This window comes from Pongo pygmaeus, chromosome 11 (genome assembly GCF_028885625.2).
Source record: "Pongo pygmaeus isolate AG05252 chromosome 11, NHGRI_mPonPyg2-v2.0_pri, whole genome shotgun sequence".
NCBI lineage: Eukaryota > Metazoa > Chordata > Mammalia > Primates > Hominidae > Pongo > Pongo pygmaeus.
This window is the reverse complement of record NC_072384.2, coordinates 20,112,432-20,135,211: the sequence shown is the minus strand read 5'-3', so window position 1 is coordinate 20,135,211 and position 22,780 is coordinate 20,112,432. Positions and strand designations below refer to the sequence as shown.

Here is a 22,780-nt window from a genome sequence, read left to right as displayed (position 1 = left end):
ATTAAATTAATCAACACATCACTGCACAGTTACCCTTTGTGTGTGTGTGTGTGTATGTGTACGCACATCTGATGAGGACACTTAAGATATACTATTTTAGCAAATGTCAAGTAAACAATGCAGTATGAATAACTGTAATCATCATGCTGTACATTAGTTCACCAAAATTTGGGCTGGGTGTGGTGGCTTATGCCTGTAATTGCAGCATTTTGGGAGGCCAATGCGGGAGGATCACCTGAGGTCAGGAATTTGAGACCAGTCTGGCCAACATGGCGAAACCCCATTTCTACTAAAAATACAAAAATTAGCTGGTCGTGGTGGCGGGCACCTGTAATTCCAGCTACTTGGGAGGCTGAGGAATGAGAATCGCTTGAACTCGGGAGGCAGAGGTTGCAGTGAGCCAAGATCGTGCAACTGCACTCCAGCCTGGGGTATAGAGTGAGACTCTTGTTTCAAAAAAAAAAACAAAAAAAATCACCAAAATTTATCATCTTCTGACTGAAAGCTTGTACTCTTTAACCAACAACTCTCCATTTCCTGTACACACCAGCCCCTGCCAACCACCGTTCTCTCTGTTTCTATGAGTTTGACTTTTTTAGATTCCATATATATCATATAGTATTTGTCTTTCTGTGTCTTGTTTATTTCAAATTGGCATAATGTCCTCTGGGTTATTCCATATTGTCACAAATGGCACTATCTTTTTTAATGCTGAAAATTTCCAATTGTGTGTGTATATGCCACAATATCTTTAACCATTTAAGCATTAACAGACAGTTTGTTTCCATATCTTGGCGATTGTGAATAACACTGCAGTAAACACAAGTGCAGAAAGCTGCAAGCATCACACTCCCTGATTTCAAACTATATTGCAAAGCTGTAGTAATCAAAAAAGCATAATACTGGCATAAAACAGACACATAGACCAATAGAATGGAATAGAGAAGCCAGAAATAAACCCAGGCTTATTTAATAAACTAATCTTTGGCAAAATTTCCAAAAATGCATAATGTGGAAAATGTTGCTTATTCAATAAATTGTGCTGGGGAAATTGAATAGCCACATGAAAAGAATAGAATTGGACCTTTATCTTACACCATATAAAAATTAACTTGAAATGGATTAAAACCTTAAATATAAGACATGAGACTGTAAACTCCAGGAAGGGAACATAAGGAAAAATCTCCTTAATATTGGTCTTGAAAATATATATATATTTTTACATGACACCAAAAATATGGTCAACAAGAGTGAAAATTAAAAAAATGGGACTGCATAAAACTAAAAACCTCTGTACAGCAAAGGACACAATCCACAAAATGAAAAGGCAACCTACAGAATTGGAAAAAGAAATGTTTTTAAACCATATGACTGATGAAGGGTTAGTATCCAAAGCATAAAAAGAATTAATATAATTCAATAGCAAAAAAAAAAAAAAGAAAGAAAAAAGAAAACCACTTCAAAAAACCACTTCAAAAAATAGGCAAAGGATGTGAATAGGCTTTATTTTTTTTTCACAAAAGACATACAAACATCCAATAGGTACACGAAAAGGTGCTTAACATCACTGATCATCAGGGAAATGCAAATCAAAACCACAATGAGATGTCACCTCACAGCTGATAATATGATGGCTAGTATCAAAAAGACAAGAACAACAAATGTTGCAGAGGAAATGCAGAAAATGGAACCCTTGTACACTCCTGGTGGGAAGGCAAATTGGTACAGCCATTATGGAAAAGAGTAGAGAGGTTTGTCAAAATATTAAAACTCGAATCCTATTTCTGAATATATAACGAAAATAAATTAAATCAGACTTTCTTAAAAGTAGAAAAAATCCACAGCACCATCATCCATACATTCTCTGCTTCACTACTATATTTAAGTGCCTTTTCTATCTTTTCTTAGTCACTGTCATTTTGAGTGCCTGAAAATGTATCTGGGATTTTGTCTTAATCAGGTATGATAAGGTGACAGGCATGAGATGACTGCCTTTGAAAGAAAAGTTTATTTCTTACAGTTCTCAAGCAAAAGAGATACATTCTAGCACTCAGAGCCACATGGAGAAGTGCTAGGGTTGGTCAGGAGGGAGAAAGAGAAAGGGTAAAGTGTGGTGGGGTGGCTGTGTTGCAGCTTCCATGGGAAGAAATGGGGTGAACCAGGTAGGCAAGCTTGAGCCAGTTAGAATTGGATAGTTTGAATAATGTGGGCAGGATCTGCGCTACAGGGGTGGTCTCTAGTTATCTAATACTTGGCCTTGAGTGATTTAAGGCAAGAGAAATACTGGGTTGTGAGTGTGAGTTAGATAAATGAATTAGTGGGGGAGATGGGCTCTGGACTGATTGGTTTGTGTATAAAATGCATGCTTGCAGGCATGTTGTTTGCTATCTCCAGGAATTAGCTAGCCCTGAGAGGGGCAGTGTCTCCCTGGCCAGCAAGATCCTCAAGATGTCAAAGCATCATAAATACTGATTAAAAAAATGACTAATACACTGGGATAAAACCAAGACATCAACATGTATCAACAGGTCAATATAATATAGATAGAAACAGTAATAGTGTCTTCATTCTGATTATGCTTTAAAGTGGTTTGTATATGGGTGAGGGGGTATTGTCAGATTTTTCTAGGATGCTTTTTCTAAATCCATGGGATATATATTTTGTTCAGATTTTGCTGCTAATATTGGTATAAAATATGGGTTTTGCAAGTAGTGGTGATGAAGAGGCTAGGTCTGAGATGTTTGATAAAGCTCCCAGGTTACCATGGTATTGTTTTACCCTCCCCTTGCCTCCCAGCACACACTAAGAACACTAGTGGTAGGTGTTGAAGGGTTCTGGGCCATGGTAATTTTCTATTACAGGCACAATTCCCCCAGCAGTGGTCTGTGATAGGTCATGATGTTTTAGTAGGAAGATAAAAGCTGGGACATCTTATTGCATTAAACAAGTCAAGGGGATTTTAATACCTTGGGAAATATATTGAGAAACACGCACTCTCTTTTATATGGCAGGACTCTTAGCCAAGACTTTTAGCCTGAGATCTGTAGTGCCCAGTCCAATATTTTGTAAAAATTGAGAAATAAATTTTTTAACAAATTTGGTAACCTGAGTAGGATATTTAAATACTTCTATCTACTCTTCCAGCAATGTATTGCCCACTCCTTTACTGTTTTATGTTTCACCATTTGATTCTTCATATTTGAAGAATAAAAATCATATTTGATTTTGAGTTGTCTTTCAGGGGATTCTTGTGATTCTCCTGTTGCCTTATTCATCACACGTCTTTTAAGCAGCTACTCAGTGTTAACTTCCATAGTTACTGGAGATAATAGAAAATAAGAAACATTTAAAGTCCCTAATTTTAGAAATCTGTAAAGATGATGGAAGGCAATGGTTCAGGGAATTAGGATGCGGCATTGGATGCCCGGCACTATATCATAATACAGTGTGAGCAATGCTAAAGGAAAGATATGAACAGAGCTTTTGGGTTGTATGGAACCTAGAAAAAGCAGCAAATGTATTTTAGATGAACTAATGATAAATTTATAAATAATCTTGTTATGGCAATTGCTTAGGGAGAAGGGTTTGCAATGTTCAGAAGACAGAAGACCATTACAAAAGGAAATATGTAAGTTAAAGTTCAAATTTCTTGTAGAGTGTAGCATATTTAGTAATCAGTGAAAACCCCTCGCAGGTAAATCATGAGGTGCAAGCATGCAAGTCCAACATTTTTCAATAATGAGGTGTTCTTATGGAATGTTAGCTCTCTCTCTATCTCTATATATACATAGATATTTCATAGAGATAGATATAGATAGTTGCTCTATGTCTGTCTATATTATTATAATATATAATAAATTCTATTCTATAAGAATAGATATATAGATATAGAATATATATAATATATACATAATATATAATATAGAGATATAGAGTATATAAAATATATAGATCTTGATCTATATCTATATCTATATTTATGGTTCAAGATCTTTATATATGATATAAATAGATACATTTAAGCTGAGTCATTCTTTTTTTGAGATGGGAGTTAAAACTAAAAGATAGCTCTAAAATTGTTAAAGACAATTTAGACACACTGTGAAGAGAGAAGTACTATTGAAATAGATGAATAACTACCCCAAGGGTTACTTTGTAGAAGGTGTCCATTTAACATGGATATAGGCATGGTATTTTTAATTTTTGTAGTCATGTTACTGAAGCTGTCATCATACTAGATCTGATGTATTTTATTTGTAGCTTTAATAAATATTAGAGAGTTAGAATTAACAAGCTGGGTTAATGTATATTAATGTATCATTAGCAAAATTTGCTAGAAATGGGGAAATCTGTTGTAAAATCAATGTTAAGTAATAACCAAGGTTATTACTTTAGTTAATAATGTTAAAAGCAGTACCTAGACTCAATAAGGGAGAAACCATTGTAAGTCAGAGTAAGAGAAAAAAGCCATGAGGCTGGTTGCAGTGGCTCATGCCTATAATCCCAGCACTTTGGGAGGCCAAGGAGGGCAGATCACAAGGTGAGGAGTTTGAGACCAGCCTGACCAACATGGTGAAACCCCGTCTCTACTAAAAATACAAAAATCAGCTGGGCATGGTGGTGCACACCTGTAATCCCAGCTACTCAGGAGGCTGAGGCAGGAGAGTAGCTTGAACCTGGGAGGCAGAGGTTGCAGTGAGCTGAGATCACACCACTGCACTCCAACCTAAATGACAAAGCGAGACTCAGTCTCAATAAAAAGAAAAGAAAAGAAAAAAAAAACAGAAAAAGGCCATGATCTAATAAACCATAATGGATGATTCAGATTTGAATACAGTCATGTACCATGTAAAGATAATGGTCTGCATAGACAGTGGTCCTATAAGACTATAATGGAGCTGAATAATTTCTGTGACCTAATGAAGTTGTAGCAATCATAAGGTCCTAGTACAACGCCTTATCCACATGTTTGTGGTGACTCTGGTATAAACTTACTCCTCAATAAAAGCCTCAGGCATTTTCTTCAGGAAATAACTCAGAAGAAGGCGTTGTTATGGTAGCATATGGTACCTCTTGCATATTGTTGGCCTTGAAAACCTTTCAGTGGGACAATATGAAGAGGTGGAAGACAGTGATATTAATGTCATGAATCTGTGTAAGCCTGATCTACTGTGTATGTTTGTGTCTTAGTTTTCAGGAAAAAAAGTTTAAAAAGTAAAAAATAATAGTAAATAAATTTCAAAATAGAAAAAATCTTATAGCAAAAGGATATAAAGAAAGAAAATATTTTTGTATAGTTGTATGATATTTGTGTTTTAAGTGTTATGACAAAGAAGTAAAAAAGTTAAAAAAAAAGTTTACAAAGTAAAAAAGTTATAGTAAGCTAAGGCAAATTTATTATTAAAGAAAGAAAAAAAAGTCAATAAATGTAGTGTAGCCTAAGAGTAAAGTGTTTATAAAGCCTGTAGTAGTGTAGAGTAATGTCCTGGACATTCACCACTTACTCACTGACTTGCCCAGAGCAACTTCCAGTCCTGCAGGCTCCATTCATGATAAGTGTCCTGTGCAGGTGTAGCATTTATTTAAATTTCATATTTTTACTCTGCGCTTTCTATGGTTAGATATGCTTAGGTACACATATACTCACAAATGTGTTATAGTTGCTTATAGTATTCAGTACAGCAACATGCTATACAGGCATGTAGACTGGGGGCAATAGTCTATACTACATGTACAGCCTAGGTGTGTCATAGGCTGTACCACCTAGGATTGTGTGAGTGCACTCTATGATTTCCACACAACGACAAAATTGCCTAACGACACATTTCTCAGAATATATTCTCACCATTAAGCTACACATGACTGTATTTATAAAGAAGCAGGAGGCATTTTAAGTAGGTGGAGTAGCACAGGGATATACAAGAATAACAAGCACAGTGGACAGTGTGATACAGGAGATCTAATAACTAAATATTTTGAATTTCCTCTCTTCCTGTCTCCCTCCCTCCCTTTCTTTCTTCTTTCTTTCCTCCTTGTCTTCTACCTGTCTTTTACCATACCTCTTCCCCTCTCTCTCTCCCCCTTTTATTGCCTCCTCTGATTTCTCATTTTCCACCTTCTCTTTGTCTGCCTGCTCTCTCTCCATCTCTAACAGCCACTATCATCATCATCCCCCATTGTTATCAATTGGTGACATATATATATATATGCCTATGTTCTTCTCCATGTATGTATGCATGTATGTAGGTCATCCAGGTGTACAGAGATGATTAATAATATCAATTTCCAACTCCAAGTTTTTTCCACCAGACCCGCCTTATCAATGTCACCAGTTCTGAATACCTGCTCCATGGCCAGCACCTTCTTTAATTACAATATCCTTCCCATTTGACCCCATCAGCCTCTCTCTCATGTTGATTTGTTTCTGCTCCAATTTCGAGAGTCCTAGGAAAAGGCCACCCCTGTACACCACAAATGCGTAAACTGCCACACTCCGTTCACTTGAAGACACAATACATACTTACCAAACATCTTTCATGTGTGTCTCTACATGGCCGTGTGGCAAGTGCTGTGGTATGAAGAAGTGCGTGTCTTGGTTTTTTCATTAGGAAGCTTGATGTCCCACTCGTGAGACTAGGATGTGCATGTTTATACACATGTAAAGATGTATGTAATTAACAGTAAGCAAAATTATAAGAAGAAACAAGATTTAGTGAGCACTTACATTGCATCAGGCACTGTTGTAAAAACGTATATATTAATTTGTATAATTCTTACAAAACCTTTTAAGGCAAAGACTATCATTTTTACCATTTGACAGAGAAGAAAGTTTAAATGACACATGACAGGACTAATGATGTCACATGGGGGCTTGAGTTCTGTCGCTGCCTGCACATCACCAATCTTGGTATTTTTCCAGCAGCAGAGAGGAGTAATAGAAAGACTCTGAGTGCAGTAGTTGGATAGCTTTGGTGTGAATTTTGCCTCTTCCATGAATGATCTGTAGGACTTTGGACGTGTTATTTGATTGTTTCAATCTAGTTTCCTTAGTTGTCAAAGGGGAACAATAATACTCATGTTGTAGTCATTTTCCAATGATCAAATGATACAACAATAATAATAATAGTGGCTACTTATAAGTGTGTAGTAGCCTCGAGGTCCTGAAAATTTAGCATGCATTATATACACACATATAGGTATTACTACTCTCCTTTAATACATGTGCAAATTTATATTTAAAAAGAGGTCTTCCTCAATGTCACCAGACCAACAAACAACAGAGCAAAGATGCAGATTAAGGCCTGTGTACCCTTAAACTTGATGCTTTTTCTTATATCATATATGGTACTGTATACACAGTACAATTCCTCTCTCATCAGTGAGGCCTGCTCCTGAAGGTGTTAATTCTCCAGCACTTTTGTTCTTTACTGTCCATAAACTCAGGATCCTCTTGCATCTGAAGAAAACTCTCAAGCAGAGCAGGGCGTCATGCACAGGAATAGGAACTGTCCAGTGAGGCAACAGGGACATTAGGAGCAGGGTGAGGGCATGTGGGCAGGATACCACCATCCTCTGTTTCAGCCCCTTATCTTACAACTTGCATATAAACAAACAGGGCCATTGAACTATGGGGTGTGAGCAGTGCACTTCAAATGCTTTTTGCTTGTGCATGTTTTTTGAGTTCCTTGCAACATGTCAACTCACAACTATTTGAGGGCACCTGGTGTAATGCACAGGTGTTTCATTCCAGGTGGGCCACACTGTAGGCTTCTTGTCAGTGCTTTGAGTAAGAAGTAAAGTCCCATGTCTTTTACTCCTTTCAGATCCTTTTGGGAAGACAGATGAGCGGGAACCACTCACAAATGCTGTTCGAAGTGATTCGGCAGTCATCGGCGGTAAACAATTCATTGTTGTTGAATGCAAAAAAACATAAACGATCCTGTATTTTGGAGAAAGTTATCTGAAGTCTTCCTTAATTATAGCCATCCTTAATTATGGCACTCAGAGCCCCCTACATTATCTGCAAGACTGTGAGCTTTTCATGAGTAGTCATGTGTGCTGAATGATCAAAGGCACCCTCTACCGACACCAGCAGCTCTGCGGATTCATCTTGCCACTGATTCATGAGGCAGCTGAGCACTGAGTCAACAGCTGGAGCATTTACTTACAGACAGCAGCTCACATTCTGCTCATTTCATACAGTTTTCACTGTTTCTAAAATGCAAACAAAGCAAACCAATAAAACTAAATACGGGGAAGAAGCCATGCTGAGGCAGACAATGGGTGAAGCTGCAGTCCTGTTGCGTATTCCCCACCAAGTGATTTGGGTTAGGTCTAATGAGCAGGGTGAAGCCCACAGAACTGTAGTTGCAAATCTCACTGCACATATGGTTACAGATGCAGACCTTGTCTGCTCTGCTGTGAGCTCAGCTCTCCTGCTTTTCCATTTTCTCATTGCCTGTTGGCCTCCCCACTTTTTTATTCTGCTTCAGCTTGGCTTCCTCCTGCTGTGGCTTGATTTTTCCATCTGGGTCTACCAACACAGAATGATTCCCAAGCTTTGCTTCATGTGAGATGCCTGTGAAAGACCAAACTCATTTCTATCTGAGAAACATAACCTTAGCAGGTGCCACTATCCCTGCCTTCTGGAAGCCTAGATGAACTGATCCTTGGCAGATGGAGTTTCCCTTTTAAAAACCTGCAGTATCTTTCCATTTAGCTTATATTTAATGAGCCTTGCTATGGGTCAGGCTCTGTGCTAAGTAGAGGAATATGGGGATGAATGAGCCAGCGAGGAGATGGGTAAACAGACAACAAGAAAACCAGTGAAGGCTGTTCTGAGGGAGGAGGTAAAAATGGCTATGGGAGCACAGAGGGGCACTCCTGATAACATGAAGAAAGGAAAACCACGCCTTTCCTTAAGGAAGTTCTTAAAACCTCTGACCTGAATTACTGCTTCAGAGAAGCTGGTCCACCCTAATTTTTGTTTGGCATCGAGAAATGTGGGAAAGAATTTTGTGCCTATTTCTCTTTCAATAATTTCCCATTTGACAAGAGGGAAAAAAAAAGACCTCTGCGACTGCTGACTCCTCTCCAGCTATTTACATGCTCTGTGAGTCTCTTTAAAGACAGGAAAGTCATCTGACCCCCTAGGAAAATTCCTGGAGGCTTGCACAGCTGCTGACTCTGACTATCCCATGCATTGAAGGAGTAGGAACCAGTTTCCTATTTCATCTCTTAATGCTGCAACCCACTCATGGGAGTCACTCACTACCACCCAGTTTATTCATAGACTTGCTAACTTAGGTGATTTTACCCTTATTTGTTCTAACACAGTTGTAGAAAATGCAACAAAATGACTTGGGAATATATATTTATAAAAATAAATCTTAATCATGGCCCCAGTTCTACAAATAATTGGTGGAAGACATGCAATCCGTGTATGAAACTTACAAATGTCCATGCTTCTGTAAATCATAATGCATTGTGTCCAAAAATAGCTTTCTAAAATAGACGCTTTTCCTCAATATCTCCTCTCCTTAGAAAAATGAAACAGCAAAATATAGAACTTATTACAAGTAAATTCTTTGCTTATATTACATATTTTTAAATATTTTCATGCTGAAATACTACATTCATGCAGAGACACATCTGCCACTTCCACATTTTCACTATTCCTTTGCTGATATTGCCTTTCATGTTCTAAGAGACTTCCTGGCAAAGGTAGGGGTGAGATCTTAGGGTAAGCAAGAATCGCTTGCAACATAATCCAGTTAAATCACACACAGCCAGAGTAAGGGGGAATCTGATGGGCCTGGGCAGAAGTTTGCCATCTCAGTTGACTCTGAGTTTCTCAAGAACAGAGGCGTCTTGTCACTGAATGAGCCTTAGTTTAACAGAGTTCAGAGTAGTGTAAAAATCTTCTAAATTTATAGTGATCATTTCATTATTAATGAAAATGTTTTAGCAAAACAAACATATAACATAAAACAAATTTACATCAGGAGAGCATGTGTTAAGATGTGAGATATTTAAGTACCATTTTCTAGGATGCTAAAGTAACTCTGAAATACTTAGTTGTGAGGTGACAAAAAATGGGATAATTACAAATTATTCTGACACATTATTTATAGCAGACTTGAAAAATTTACAAAGAAACCCCTTGCTAGTCCAATTCCATATGTATAAGATGGTATTCTCAGTTCTTTAAACAAAAACCTTCTATGATTGAAACTGTCTCTCTCCCCCAGTTAGTCTGAAAGAAGGAGGTTTTATAGTAATTGAAGACAGGGCCTTTCAGAAGGTCTTTGTTTCTGGGCAGGTGGCAGAGTTGTGTTTGTGTGATTTGTTTTGTTTTGCTTTCTCTCCTAAGCATTCTCCTCATCTGGCGGGAATCCACTCTCCTGAGCAGATGACTCATGATGATTTCCTTCTCTCTTTCCTTCCCCTTTCTCTCCAGGGGTGATAGCAGTGGTGATATTCATCATCTTCTGTATCATCGGCATCATGATCCGGTTCCTCTACCAGCACAAGCAGTCACATCGTACAAGCCAGATGAAGGAGAAGGAATATCCAGAAAATTTGGACAATTCCTTCAGAAATGATATTGACTTGCAAAACACAGTGAGCGAGTGCAAACGGGAATATTTCATCTGAGAAACTGCAGGGTTCCTACTACTCTTTTTTCTTGCTGTTCAATTATCTCCTCCCCCTTTTCTCTCCTGTCTTTTGATTTGGTCATTCTCTTTATTTTCTGCTTGCCATGTCTTTTCTGGAACATACTTGCATCCACCATAGCATCAATTCCCTTGATCCAGCCCAAGAGACCAGGCAGCCATGGCCACTGCCTTCCTCTCTGATGAACCTATCGGGTGAAAATGACCACTCAAGAGACTGATTTCACCATTCAAGACAAGGAAGAGACACATGTGTGCACTCCTGCATGTTCAGTTCTGTACTTCCAGTTTCTAAAACGCATTGTTCAGTTTTGCAACCACTTGGCACTTCAGGCTTGCTTTGAACCTGAGCTCTTAGGCACATGATAGTCATTCCTGACATCCTCCCCATCTCAAGTCTATTCTTACCAGGGAACCCAGGGCAGGGAGAGAAGAACCTAGAGGCCTAGTTTGCTTTGGTGGCATTGTAAATGCAGTAAGAGAGATTTGGTTTGTGGTGGTTTACTTTCTTTACCATAAGCAATCCCTTGCCTTAACTCATCACCCTTTTTCACTATGACCCTTAGACCCTGAGTATTTTCAAATATATGATTGCTGATAGTAGTGAGCAAAACTACTTTGTTCCTTTCTTACCACTCTCTCCTGGGGCCAACACATTGGGACAGCACACGATAGCATAAAGCTAGGCGATGCATGGAAATAGCAGCTTGAAATTAGGAGGTAACAAGAAAGCTTCCAGGAAGTAGATGTTCCATATCTTCAAAATGCCTCCTCCAATTTTGTAAGAATGCTAGCTAGGTATTCCTGATTATCATACTGAGATATATATATATATATGCACACACACATATGTGTATATTTGTGTATATATATATGTGAGTATATATATACACACACGTGTATATACATATATATACACACACACGTGTATATACATATATATACACACACACACGCACGCACACATATATGTTGCTACGGCATAAAGAAATTGAAATAAAAGTTTAAAATAGTACCTGGTTCAATGAAAGCGCCTAAACCATCTTAACTCAGCTTTAAAACAAAAATTAAATCAGGAAAAAATGAAAAAAAAAACTGCATGAAAGAAGAAAAATACCAAACAGAATTCTTCCCTTCCATTCACTCACTAAAGACCTGGTGAAGACAGTTAATTCAAATTTGCAAGTTTCACATTTTTTAACATCAAGCTATTCTCCAAGAGGTTTAGGATGCATTAACATAAGTGACATGGTCACCTCTGGCTAACCAGCATTTCCTGATTTCAGAGGAGCCCTTAGGTTGTGTAGCGTATCACATTTTCAAATCTGCTATACCCTGTATACATAAAGACCCTTCCAAACATCTTTTTATAAGCTTAAACTCCCAAAAGAGGTGGTGACAAATTTCAGGGTCTTTGCCCCTTTTGGTAACAAAGCATTGAAAACACTCTTGAAGGTCACTCCTTCAAGAAGGCACCTTGAGCTCATCCATGGGGTGGCGGTAAAGATCTTAATGATTTTTCGGTGGCAATATGCGTCATTCTTTGTCCTGGGCCATCTTGGAGAAAAAGGTAAGGAGAAAACAATGTAAATGCTCCAAGATGCTGGAAATGCTCATGTAATGAATCTTAGGTGTGGAAAATACTTGCTGATTCTCTTTATGAGGCAGATTCAATTTGGAAAACAATGACCACAGCTCTATTTGCCATCCTTGACATTTAGCAGACATTCCAACTTGTGCTTAGGGTACACTGTCTCTCGCCTCTCACAATGAGGAACTTAGTTGCTTCATTCCATTTCAAACACAGCTTTTCTTTCAGTTTCAGAGCTTATGAGTTAAGGATTTAGTTTGCAATCATATTTCTCTGTTTTAAGATGTTGTTTTAAATGCATATTCCCTCCTTGAAATTTTCTGTGGATTTGAGCTTAATCGCTTTATCATCTACATATCTTTTGGCTAGTACGTTTATTTTAAAGTGATTTTAACCATGATACAATTTCTCTCCTTTTAGTTTTAACAAGATGAATGATTCTTTAGTAAGATGAAGGATCTTTAAACACTGTTTTCCCCTGCCCTTTCCTCCCTTTCTTCAATTTTCACTTTTGAATTTTCTATTTCCATAAAAAGGCTATATAAATCAGCCTTTTGCTTGGCTATATATTCCTTTGTCCCCTGAAATAAAAGTCACCATGAAGTGTAGTGGGTTTAGCCCGAAGCAGCTCCAATAATGAAATAGAAAGGCAAAGGAAGGTATGAGTAATAAAGCTGGAACTCTTCATTATTCAATCTTCGAACAGTGAGGACTATATTTTGCTGACACAGTGCTAATAGAAGAAACGGAGACTAGCAAAGGCTAACTCAGAGTATTTGATTTTCTCATCTAAGTATATATGCTTGTAGATTGTCCTGTAGGATGAAGAATCTGTGAAGCTCTATCCTGACCACAATGGCACTACAAAATCAACTGGCATCTTCCTCACATATGTAGACTCCATGCACAGTACATACCACAGACCTAAATGTAGATGCCAGGACAGTGCCATCTGCACGCCACTCCTATAAGTAGTCTCAGGGCTAAAGCATAATTATTTTTACAGGGTTGAATTATTTCGTAACCCCAGAGAACACTAACTTTCACTAGATATGTATGAAATGCAAGTGAGCCGTACCCTCCAAAGTAGAATGTAATTTACAGTTAGAAATCGTGCTGACTCTGACTGTCTTTCCTCAGTGGTACCAAGATCTATATAGTTCTATGTAATTGTTCAATTGTGTGAGTGTTTCAGTCCTTCTGCAATTATCATCTCGAAGGAGAGTTTGAAAGCATCTTAATCTCTCTTTAACCACTTTTTTTTTTTTTCTTTTTCCTACCACATTCAGGTTTCCCAACTACATGCTCTGACCAGCTGGGTCACCATGATCTCTTCCACTTGAACCCTCAGCCTTCAATAACTGCTGTTTACAAAAAGATCTTATGGAATATGGATCACTTTACAGTAAAGCCAAAAGTACTTGTGAAATCTCACATTTTAATGGGGCTGTTTCATTGACATTTTCTTCCACCAAACAAATCTATTTATGTAAGCAACAGTATATTTGCTTACTCTAAAATATATTTATCCTACTGCATCATTTATTGCATGTATAGCCTCAATTGCCATCTTTATGAAAATTTGTCTGGAGAAATAGACATTTGTCAATTCTATAGACATATTTTTATGACTAGCTTTGCCTCTTCTTTTTACCCTCTGCTGTATGCAGAAGATTTTAAGGATCCTAGGGCTGATATTTTAAAACAACTTTTTTCCTCTCCTTAGTAATAACAGAGATGGTATTAACTTGACTTCTACCTTTTGTCAGACCCATCTCCACCAATGGGTAGCAAGAGCAGGATAGAACAAAATAAAGAGATTGTTTTTCTTTCTTCATTCGTGAAGTATTTATGGAATGCCAATGAGTGCCGTGCTAGGCACTGGGTGAACATATATAAACTACACCTTGTTTTTGTCCTTGGGGAGCTCAAAGTCTAGCAGGCAAGGCATGTATTGTTGCAACAGGGCCACGCATTAAGTGTCCTAGAATGCAGCACAAGTTCCCGCACAATTATTTTTGTAACACATCTGCCAGAGACTGAAAGAAACAGGTAAATTTCTGGGAAATATCTGTTATTTTTTAAATTACTGCTTCCACCTTCCGTAAGCTGTTTTGTTTCTCCTCTTCAAAGTAGATATCTATCAATGCATATAGATTTCTGTAGAAAGAGGTGGATTGACTTTTAGGAACAGTAAGAATAGATGGTCTCTGTCTCTGCCAGACATTTGGGGAGGCTGAATTCTCTACATTCTTGTTTCGGGTCAGGTTGGGGGATTCCAAAAGTCTTGCCTCCCATGAGTTGGACCTAAGAGTGTCCACTTTGGCCCCTCTCCTTCCCTTTTCTCAGTTCTTCCACAGCCATGTGTTTATGACCTATTGCATGCCGTTGTTCTTCCAGATATTCCTGAAGGTGGTTTGGTTGTAGTCCAGCTCTTCCTAAAACCCTCCTTAGTCCTGATGAGCCATTTTGACTCTACATAAAATTTCTGAACCTAACTGAAGTCTACGCTTTCATCAGTAATTGACTAAAAAATGTTGTCCATTTATGTGAGGTCTCACCTCTGAGCCTGAGTGAATATTTCCTGTCTTGAAGGTCCTACTTGCTCCCTCTGTGCAGGAAGTTAATTGAGTTAGAAGAGTTGCACTGGGAGGGTGCAAGCACAGCCAACTTATCCAGTCCAAGATATCCAGGGAGATGAGGATCAGACCTGTTTAATTTTTTCTTAGGAAAGGAAAGGTCTTGACAGATTGTTCACCAACTGCCCTATCTTCCTTTAAGCTTCCCCATAGCTACCATCCATCAAAACCTCATTGCAGCAGCAGCCTACCAAAAGGCCTTTGGGATACCTGTATGGTTCTGCCACTCATTCTTCCTTAATGAAAAGGCTTGGACATACTTAGTCCTCAATTATCCTACAGGTCATGTATTGACTAAATAAATAAACAGACTTCATTGTTTCTGAAGGTGGCAAAGGTGATTAATGGAAGAAGATGCAGGCAAACTCAAAACTTTCAGAAGTCTAGGAGGATAACTGAGTGCTATTTTGTGTCTCTCATGCAGTTTGAACATGTTTTCTTTAAAATACACATACTGTAATTAAATTATTTCTATATACTGTTCTTGAGTCTTTCTTGACCTCTTCTTTTATCCCCTCTTTCATAGTCTTGTTTGTGGAACCATCTACTCTGCAGATTTTTATTGTCTCTAATTCTCAGCTCTGCCTTCACAAATTCCAAATTTGAACCACCTAAAGGGGAAAAAGTGCAACACACACACACGCACACGTGCACACTTTGTACAAATAGGGCTGTTATTCAACTTTTCTCTTGAACATTCTACATACATATCTGTTTGGTAGGGAGAGAAGCATTCCTCTTTTATGTTGACAATTATTTGAATCCTTCATATAAGGTTTTAATAATTAACTGGTTTGCTATTTTTGAGTGATTATTTTGTCTTCTTTCACACTAAGGTACTCTGAGGAAGAACAGAAAAGCACATTTTCTAGTGAAATATTGTACTTTGTAAGCTAGATGTCTGTCTTATGTAATGTTTATAGTCTACAAATTGGCTGAGCAGACATGAACAGAGGTTAATGCAAAAGTTTGTTTTGGTTTCAACCACACCTGCTGCGAACTTGATGAGGTGGAAGAGGGGCCGGTGGCAGTAATTGGTGGCCGTCTGAGGTGAGGAAGGCCATTGCTTCCACCATGAATCAGTGGTGGCAGCCTTTCCGCTTTCGTGGCTCCTCAGGAGTCTCTTTAGTGCATTTGGATCATTGTCTTACTCATTAGGGAAAGAGGCAATATCATGGGCTTTGCATGAATAATTGTTTACTCACGTTTGCATGATATTTTTTTACCTTCCAACACTTCTTCAGTCACATCCTTTTTTTTCAATTTTTAAATTGTTTTTCAGTATTTTCTCAGAGTGCTTTAGAACTATTATTATAATTACCTAACCTGCCCAGGTTAAGCACCCAGATACAACTTTCAGGAAATGAAACTGTCAGAAAACTGCCCTAGGTCTATTATCAATCAGAGCCCCTGTGAGTGGAAGTCCTCAGATTCTAGAATCCATCCAGTGTCTTTCTTTTCCTTCCATTCATCCTGACATGAATAAGCATACCATAACTGTAAGAAGGAGTGTAGTGTCCCAGCCATGACAACGAGTACCGCCAGGGACCTACCGTCTAACACCCTCTGGGAACACTATTTTTTCTCAGTCCTTCCAGTTGACATGAGGAAACCCTTTATAAAATACGACAAAATTAGGAGATTAGTCCCAAGCCAAGACCAAAGGTGAAGATAATTGTGTTAGTGATTAACGCCTGGTCTTATTTTAATGAGTGTCATAGTCTTACATGCTTCAGATGCCAGAAATATCTTCAGAGAACTTGAACAAAGTGCTGGATATGCAATAGGAATAATGCATTCCCCTACAGACTCTTTGAAAGGCTTTCTCTTTCAAGAAAACTTGAAGGGAAAATATTAATGGGCGTCAGCCTGGGCATACTTTCCCGTTAGAGTCAGCCTCTATCCCAAACTTTTTACATGAAATATTCACCTAGTCTATTCTCTTTGAAAGGCAGTATCAACCTGTGTAACCTTGTCCTGCCTTAAATACTGTTGCGAAAAACACCAAACTTTGCTTAAAGCAGCATAGTTATATTGACAAAGAGACTGCATTTAGTGAGGACGAAGACCAAGAATTTTCTCTTTCTGAATCTGGCAGTTGACAGGCCTCCTGATATCCTGTGTTGCCTTGGACTAACATTTTCCTTAGTCACTAGCCTAGGGCAGAAAGGCAGCCATGTATAAATGAATACCCATGGCCATGTTCCAATATAACTTTATTTACAAAAACTAATTTAGTTCATAGGTTATGGTTTGCTGATTCCTAAGATAGAGCATTACAGTGTCTGTTTCAGATGGGAAGTAAGTCTTCCGATGGCATGTTCAGGCCCTCCTTTTCAGGGAATGAGAAAGAGTGGGGAGGGTATTTCAACAAATAATAAATTGCAGAATACCCTCCCCGCAAAAATACACATATGTCAGACTCTTTATTATGGTAAAAGCACAAAACAGGTCATCTTTTTGTGGAAATGCTGGAGTCTACCTTTTCCTTTTTATCTTCTGATTTTTGTTCCTAAAACAAAATCCCAAGTGGTGTTGCCTCACTCCAAGTCAGTTTTGTAGACCATGTAACATGTCTTAATATACTGTATGGCGAAAAAATAAAAGTTAGCCTTAGATTTCTTTGTTTTCTATGGTTATTGTTGTACAGAAGAAAGACGAACTGTAAATAATGTATATTTAATAAAGAGAACATTTTGTATGATTTTGTGTGGAAGACAAATGTGCCTTGCTGTGTTTTCTTGAGTTAATGAAGAGTCAAGCAATTAATCCCTTAGCTCCCATTCTCATTCCTTAGACCATTAACTCGCAGACAACATGACCTGTGGGGTTGCTGGAGAAACTCAAAACTCCCACTGGCTGGGTTTATTGATTTCAGCATGGCTTAAAGTGCTGTCCTGGGCTCACTCATCACTGAGCTGAGTTATCCTGGGCAACACACCTGGCTCAAATGTATACAAGAGCAAGCTCATTAATTCAGTCAATGTCAGCTTCAGTGTTCTGGAGCCACCCTGGTTTCAGCTACCCATGTGAAACTTCAGACTCTCCTCCACCCTCATCAGTGCCCACTCACAGGAACTGTATTTCTTCTGCCTCCTGCCCTACATCTTTTTCTTACAAAGGACCTTAACCCTATGTGTTTGAGACTAAACAAAGACTGCTGTGAAACAGAACCCACTTCATGTGGTGTTTATTAAGCCTTCTATGTATGAGGTAGTCAGCACACACACACAGAAATGTAAAACTGACAGTAATTTAAACAGAAGAGAGACACTACCAGATTTACCCTTAAGAAAAACCTAACTTGGTTTATGGTCCCTTGGAGAAGGGATGATAGCAAGATAGGAGAGGAGGTGGAGAGAACACTTAGTGGCCATTTCAAAAGCCTGAGGGAGGGTGGTGCTGGCTTAGACTAGCACTGTAGTAGCAAAGATTCTAGCAGTAGCTGGGTCTGGACAGAAACAACAGGGATGGTGGATCAGAAAGAGAGTGTGTGGGGGAGAAAACAATCAAGAAAGCTTGGATTTGGGGCTTATGCACCTGAGTATATTGGGGCAGAGTTTTTGTTTTATTTTGTTTTGGAAAATGGTGGCTGTAAAATGAGAAGGGTAGACAAGTTTAATTTGGGATTTTGTTAAGTTTGAGGTTTAACTAGGCAGCAAGTATGGATGGAAGGTCAGTGGCTGGGTACATGTCTGCAGTTCAGTAGTGAGGTCTGGTTCGCAGACACTTGAGAGATGTGTATATGTCTACGTATGAATAGGTATATCCACACACACGGCCATGTGTGCATACACACACATGCACACAGGTTGGCTGTTGCATGTGTGTGTTGGCATCATCTAGGGCAGGAGTATAACTAGGACATAGATCTAGAAACAATGGATGTTCTAGAAGGATAAGCTACACAAGGGAACCTGTAAGTGTTCACTGAAGAATGAGGAAAACCAGGTGAGTCAGTTGGAGCACTGACTACAAAGTGCTTCATTAGGAGGAAGCAGAGAGTTATTAGATGCTACTGAGAAACTAAGGCAGGTGAGAATAAATAAAAGCCACAGGCCTAGCAAGATTAAGGCACTGATGACCCTTTCTAGAGCCATGTAATGAAGAAGTTGGGAGAAAATATGATCAGAGTCAGATGAAAAGTTGGTGAAGCGCCGGGGAGGCGTGGAACAAGGCTCAGGGCCTGTGAGCAGTAGAGACACGTGAACATCAGAGCCTGGAAGACTGGGGCTCAAATAACGTAAAACCCCTTTCCCTAATTTTGTGACTTGAAATAAATTAACCAATATAACCCTTATATTTTGCAGATAAAAATTGGGAAACAAAATAAAACCAAACCAAAACAACTTCACAGATCCTGAGGATTGAATGAGCTCATGTACACACACCAACCACAGAGCAGATTACATGGTCAGGGGCTCTCTGCAATGCTGTGTGTCACTGCTTAATTTTTTTATCATATTCTAATCTATAGGAAATAAACACACATATCACACAGAATCAAATAAAGTGAGACATAGAAAAGGCAATCATGCTTAGTTCAGCATGAGGGGGTCAATCGTGATTTGTAAGCAAATCGGGCTAGAAATAAGTCTAATTCTGGCTCTGCCATAAATTAGGTCTGTGACCTTTAATAAATCATATGCCAAGAGCCTTTGAGATGTCTCCCTTGAAAGAAAGGTTGTGAATCTAAATAATGAAATGAATCAATTATCTTAAAAGAAATGTTGTGATAATTGGTGATAGCAAAGAAATTGGCCTTACAAGTTTTTGGACAGAGTCATGACTTAAAATGCTTTTGCTTTTTCTTTTTTGTTTTTTTTTTTTTGAGACAGACTCTCACTCTGTCCCCCAGGCTGGAGTGCAGTGGCGTGATCTCATCTCACTGCAACCTCTACCTCCCGTGTTCAAGAAATTCTCCTGCCTCAGCCTCCCGAATAGCCTCCAGAGGTAGAGAAGCGAATCACCACACCCAGTTAGTTTTTGTATTTTTAGTGGAGACAGGGTTTCACTATATTGGTCAGGCAGGTCTCGAACTCCTGACCTCAAGTGATCCACCCATGTAGACCTCCCAAAATGCTAGGATTACAGGTGTGAGCCACCATGCTCAGGCAAAATGTTAACTCTTTTAATTGGTAGCTGAAGGATAGTAAGTGGATAAGTGCCTTCTCATCTCATATCCGAGTTTCAATTCCTCGTCACCCAAAAGACGTTATTGTATTTTTTTGTTTTGTTTTAAGCCATTAAATTTGTGGTAATTTGTTACACAGCAATAGAAAACTAATACAATCATATTCCTTAGTGGCCTTATCATCAACCTGGGCATAGTACCACATAGGAATAACAGCATCTTCCTCATAAGGCTGTTATAGGGATACCATTAGTTTAATTTTGTAAAGGGCTTAGGATAGTCTGTGGTACATATATGAGTGTTTTTAGGTTGTCAAAAGGTGTTTAAACAATATTCCTGTCCTCAGAAAAAAATGTTAGCTTCTCTCCCTTCTTTCATCATGAGCTTGATTCTAGTCGCATAGCAGAATCAGAGTAAAATGGGAAGTTCATGAAGGACTATGTTAATCTGTGGTCTCTTTTTCATCCCTGCATTTGGTGTAGGCCAATGAATTAAAGGAGGAGAAAAAGATGTCTTTTAGTCCAAGCAGACATACAGTATGTGGGGAAAAAAAACTAAAGTTATTTAAAAATACTCATTTGTAAAGGATGTCTTAGCCCATTCAAACTGCTATAACAAAATACCATAAACTGGGTGGTTTATAAACAAGAGAAATTTATTGCTTACATTTCTGGAGTCTGGAAGTTCAAGATCAGGGTGCCAGCAAGTTCAGGCCGTCTGCTCTTGCATCCTTATGTGGTAGAACGTGGAAGAGGGAGCTCTGTTGAGTCTATTTTACAAGAGCACTAATCCCATTCATGAAGGCTCCACACTCAGAAGGCCTCACTGTCTAATACGCTCACTTTACAGGTTGGATTTTCAGTGTATGAATTTTGTGGGGAATGCAAACATTCAGCCCACTGCAAAGTCGATATGCATTTATTTTAATTTTCATGGTGGTTCAAAAAGAAACTTTTCCTGGCCTAACTCTTATCAGGTAAATAATCTCACAGCGCCTGCTCCTCTGAGCCAGAGGCCAGGCTGAAAAGCATTTTGAATGCATGAGAACAATGGCTGAGCTCAGTCTGACACCAACACACAGGGGTTGCTGAGAGCCAAGTCCATGAATGTGAAATCCTTCCATGGGGAGGAAACAGGAGCCCTAATGACAGCACTGACTGGTAGAAAAGGTAAATCCAGTTCAGCCATGTCCTCTGAAGCACTCTAACTGTTGGAAAGGGCCTTAGAGAATTCAAACCTGTCTTAGAGCACATCTTTCACCTGCGTGGAGGAGAAATGCCATCAGCTGAAAGTGCACAAGAATGCTCTCTGTGAAAGGGCAGACATGGCAGCTCTTACTTCCCTGACACTTTGGTTTGGAGACTGTGACATCTTGTCCCTCTCTCCCAGGACCCTTCGTTGTGTGTTAAGCTCTTATTTAAGAAATACAGGCTTTACTTCTATGAAGTATTTAGAATAGTCAACGTCATAGAGACAGAAAGCAGAATGATGGTTGCCAGGGATGGCGGGAGGTGCAGGGGGTGGTAACAAAAAGAAAATGAAGAGTCACTATTTGATGAGTACTGAGGTTCAATTCCATCTTTCCAAGCAATTTGGGAAGATGCAAAGAGTTCTGAAGATGGACGGTGGTAATGGTTGCACAACAATGTAAGTGTACTTAATATCACTGAACTTGACTTCCTGCTAGAAGGGATTAAAAGAAAATTTAAGAAACCACTGAACTATATACAAAAAAAATGTGCAAAGATGGTACATATTGTTATGTGTACTTTACTGCAATTTTAAAAAATTGGCGAAAAAATAAATGCTGGCTTTATGAAGAGAATTAGAATGAGTCAAATATCTTCATGAATGCATAATAATAATAAATAAAATAATAGAATATTATCATTTTTGTGGACCTATTGTGTGTACAGTTCTTTATATATGTTACCTCTTATTGTCATAATAAAACCATCAGGGGCAATATTTTTCTCATTTTGTAGATAAGAACATCTAGCCTAAGAAAATTAAGTTGTTAAAAGTAATACATAGTCTGATGTCACAAACACTTGAATTCAACATCCATTTGTTCATTATTATCAATGTGGCTTTGGGCAAAGTTCTTACCCTGTTATTCAATTTCTCACCTGGAAAACTGGAATTTTTCTATTTTCAGGAAACAATACCTATTTCCCAGAATCATACCGCTGGTTAGCGGAGCTAGTAAATATCTAACACATTTTGGCTTAAACCACACCTTGCTCAACCTAGCTGCTCCACAACTAATTCAAGTGATTCATTTTCACTGTAGTGCAACTGCTCTGTCCCAGAATTCTTCTGCTCAATGAAACTACAAAAAGCAAAAATCAACAAGAAAAAACATCTCCCTCCAAAAACATAAAGAGATACTAAAGAGAGTTGGTAAAGGCCATCAGTATGAAAATGAGGCTTTCTCAGGCCAGCTACACTGAACCAACATTGAAACAGAGGCAGCAAGAGAGTGGGACAGAGGCAGCAAGAGAGTGGGACACAGTACTGTTAGAGTCATTCCATGACCACCAGCATTCTTCCTGACGTGCCTACTCTCAGGACCAGTCCTTGGTGAGTGGGGAGAGCAGCTGGAATTTTTTTGTGGATGTCTAAGACGGTAAAACATTCTCCGGAGGAATAATATTTACCTAAAGCTGGGGCCAATAGGAAACATCTTTTAGTACATAAACTTATAACAAAGTAGAAATCAAGTGCTCCCACCAATAAA

The 22,780-nt window shown here is 38.7% G+C and overlaps 1 protein-coding gene across 1 annotated transcript in view; it reads left to right on the top strand.

The window, feature by feature from the left end:
• The window catches only part of CNTNAP5 (contactin associated protein family member 5), an 874,937-nt gene extending 857,309 nt beyond the window's left edge, over window positions 1-17,628 (top strand). The window contains exons 23-24 of the mRNA XM_054478744.1: window positions 7,824-7,895; window positions 10,460-17,628. Coding sequence (XP_054334719.1) covers window positions 7,824-7,895; window positions 10,460-10,656 — 269 coding nt within the window. The 3' untranslated portion in view covers window positions 10,657-17,628. The remainder of the gene's footprint in view (window positions 1-7,823; window positions 7,896-10,459) is intronic.
• Window positions 17,629-22,780: the final 5,152 nt, after the last annotated feature.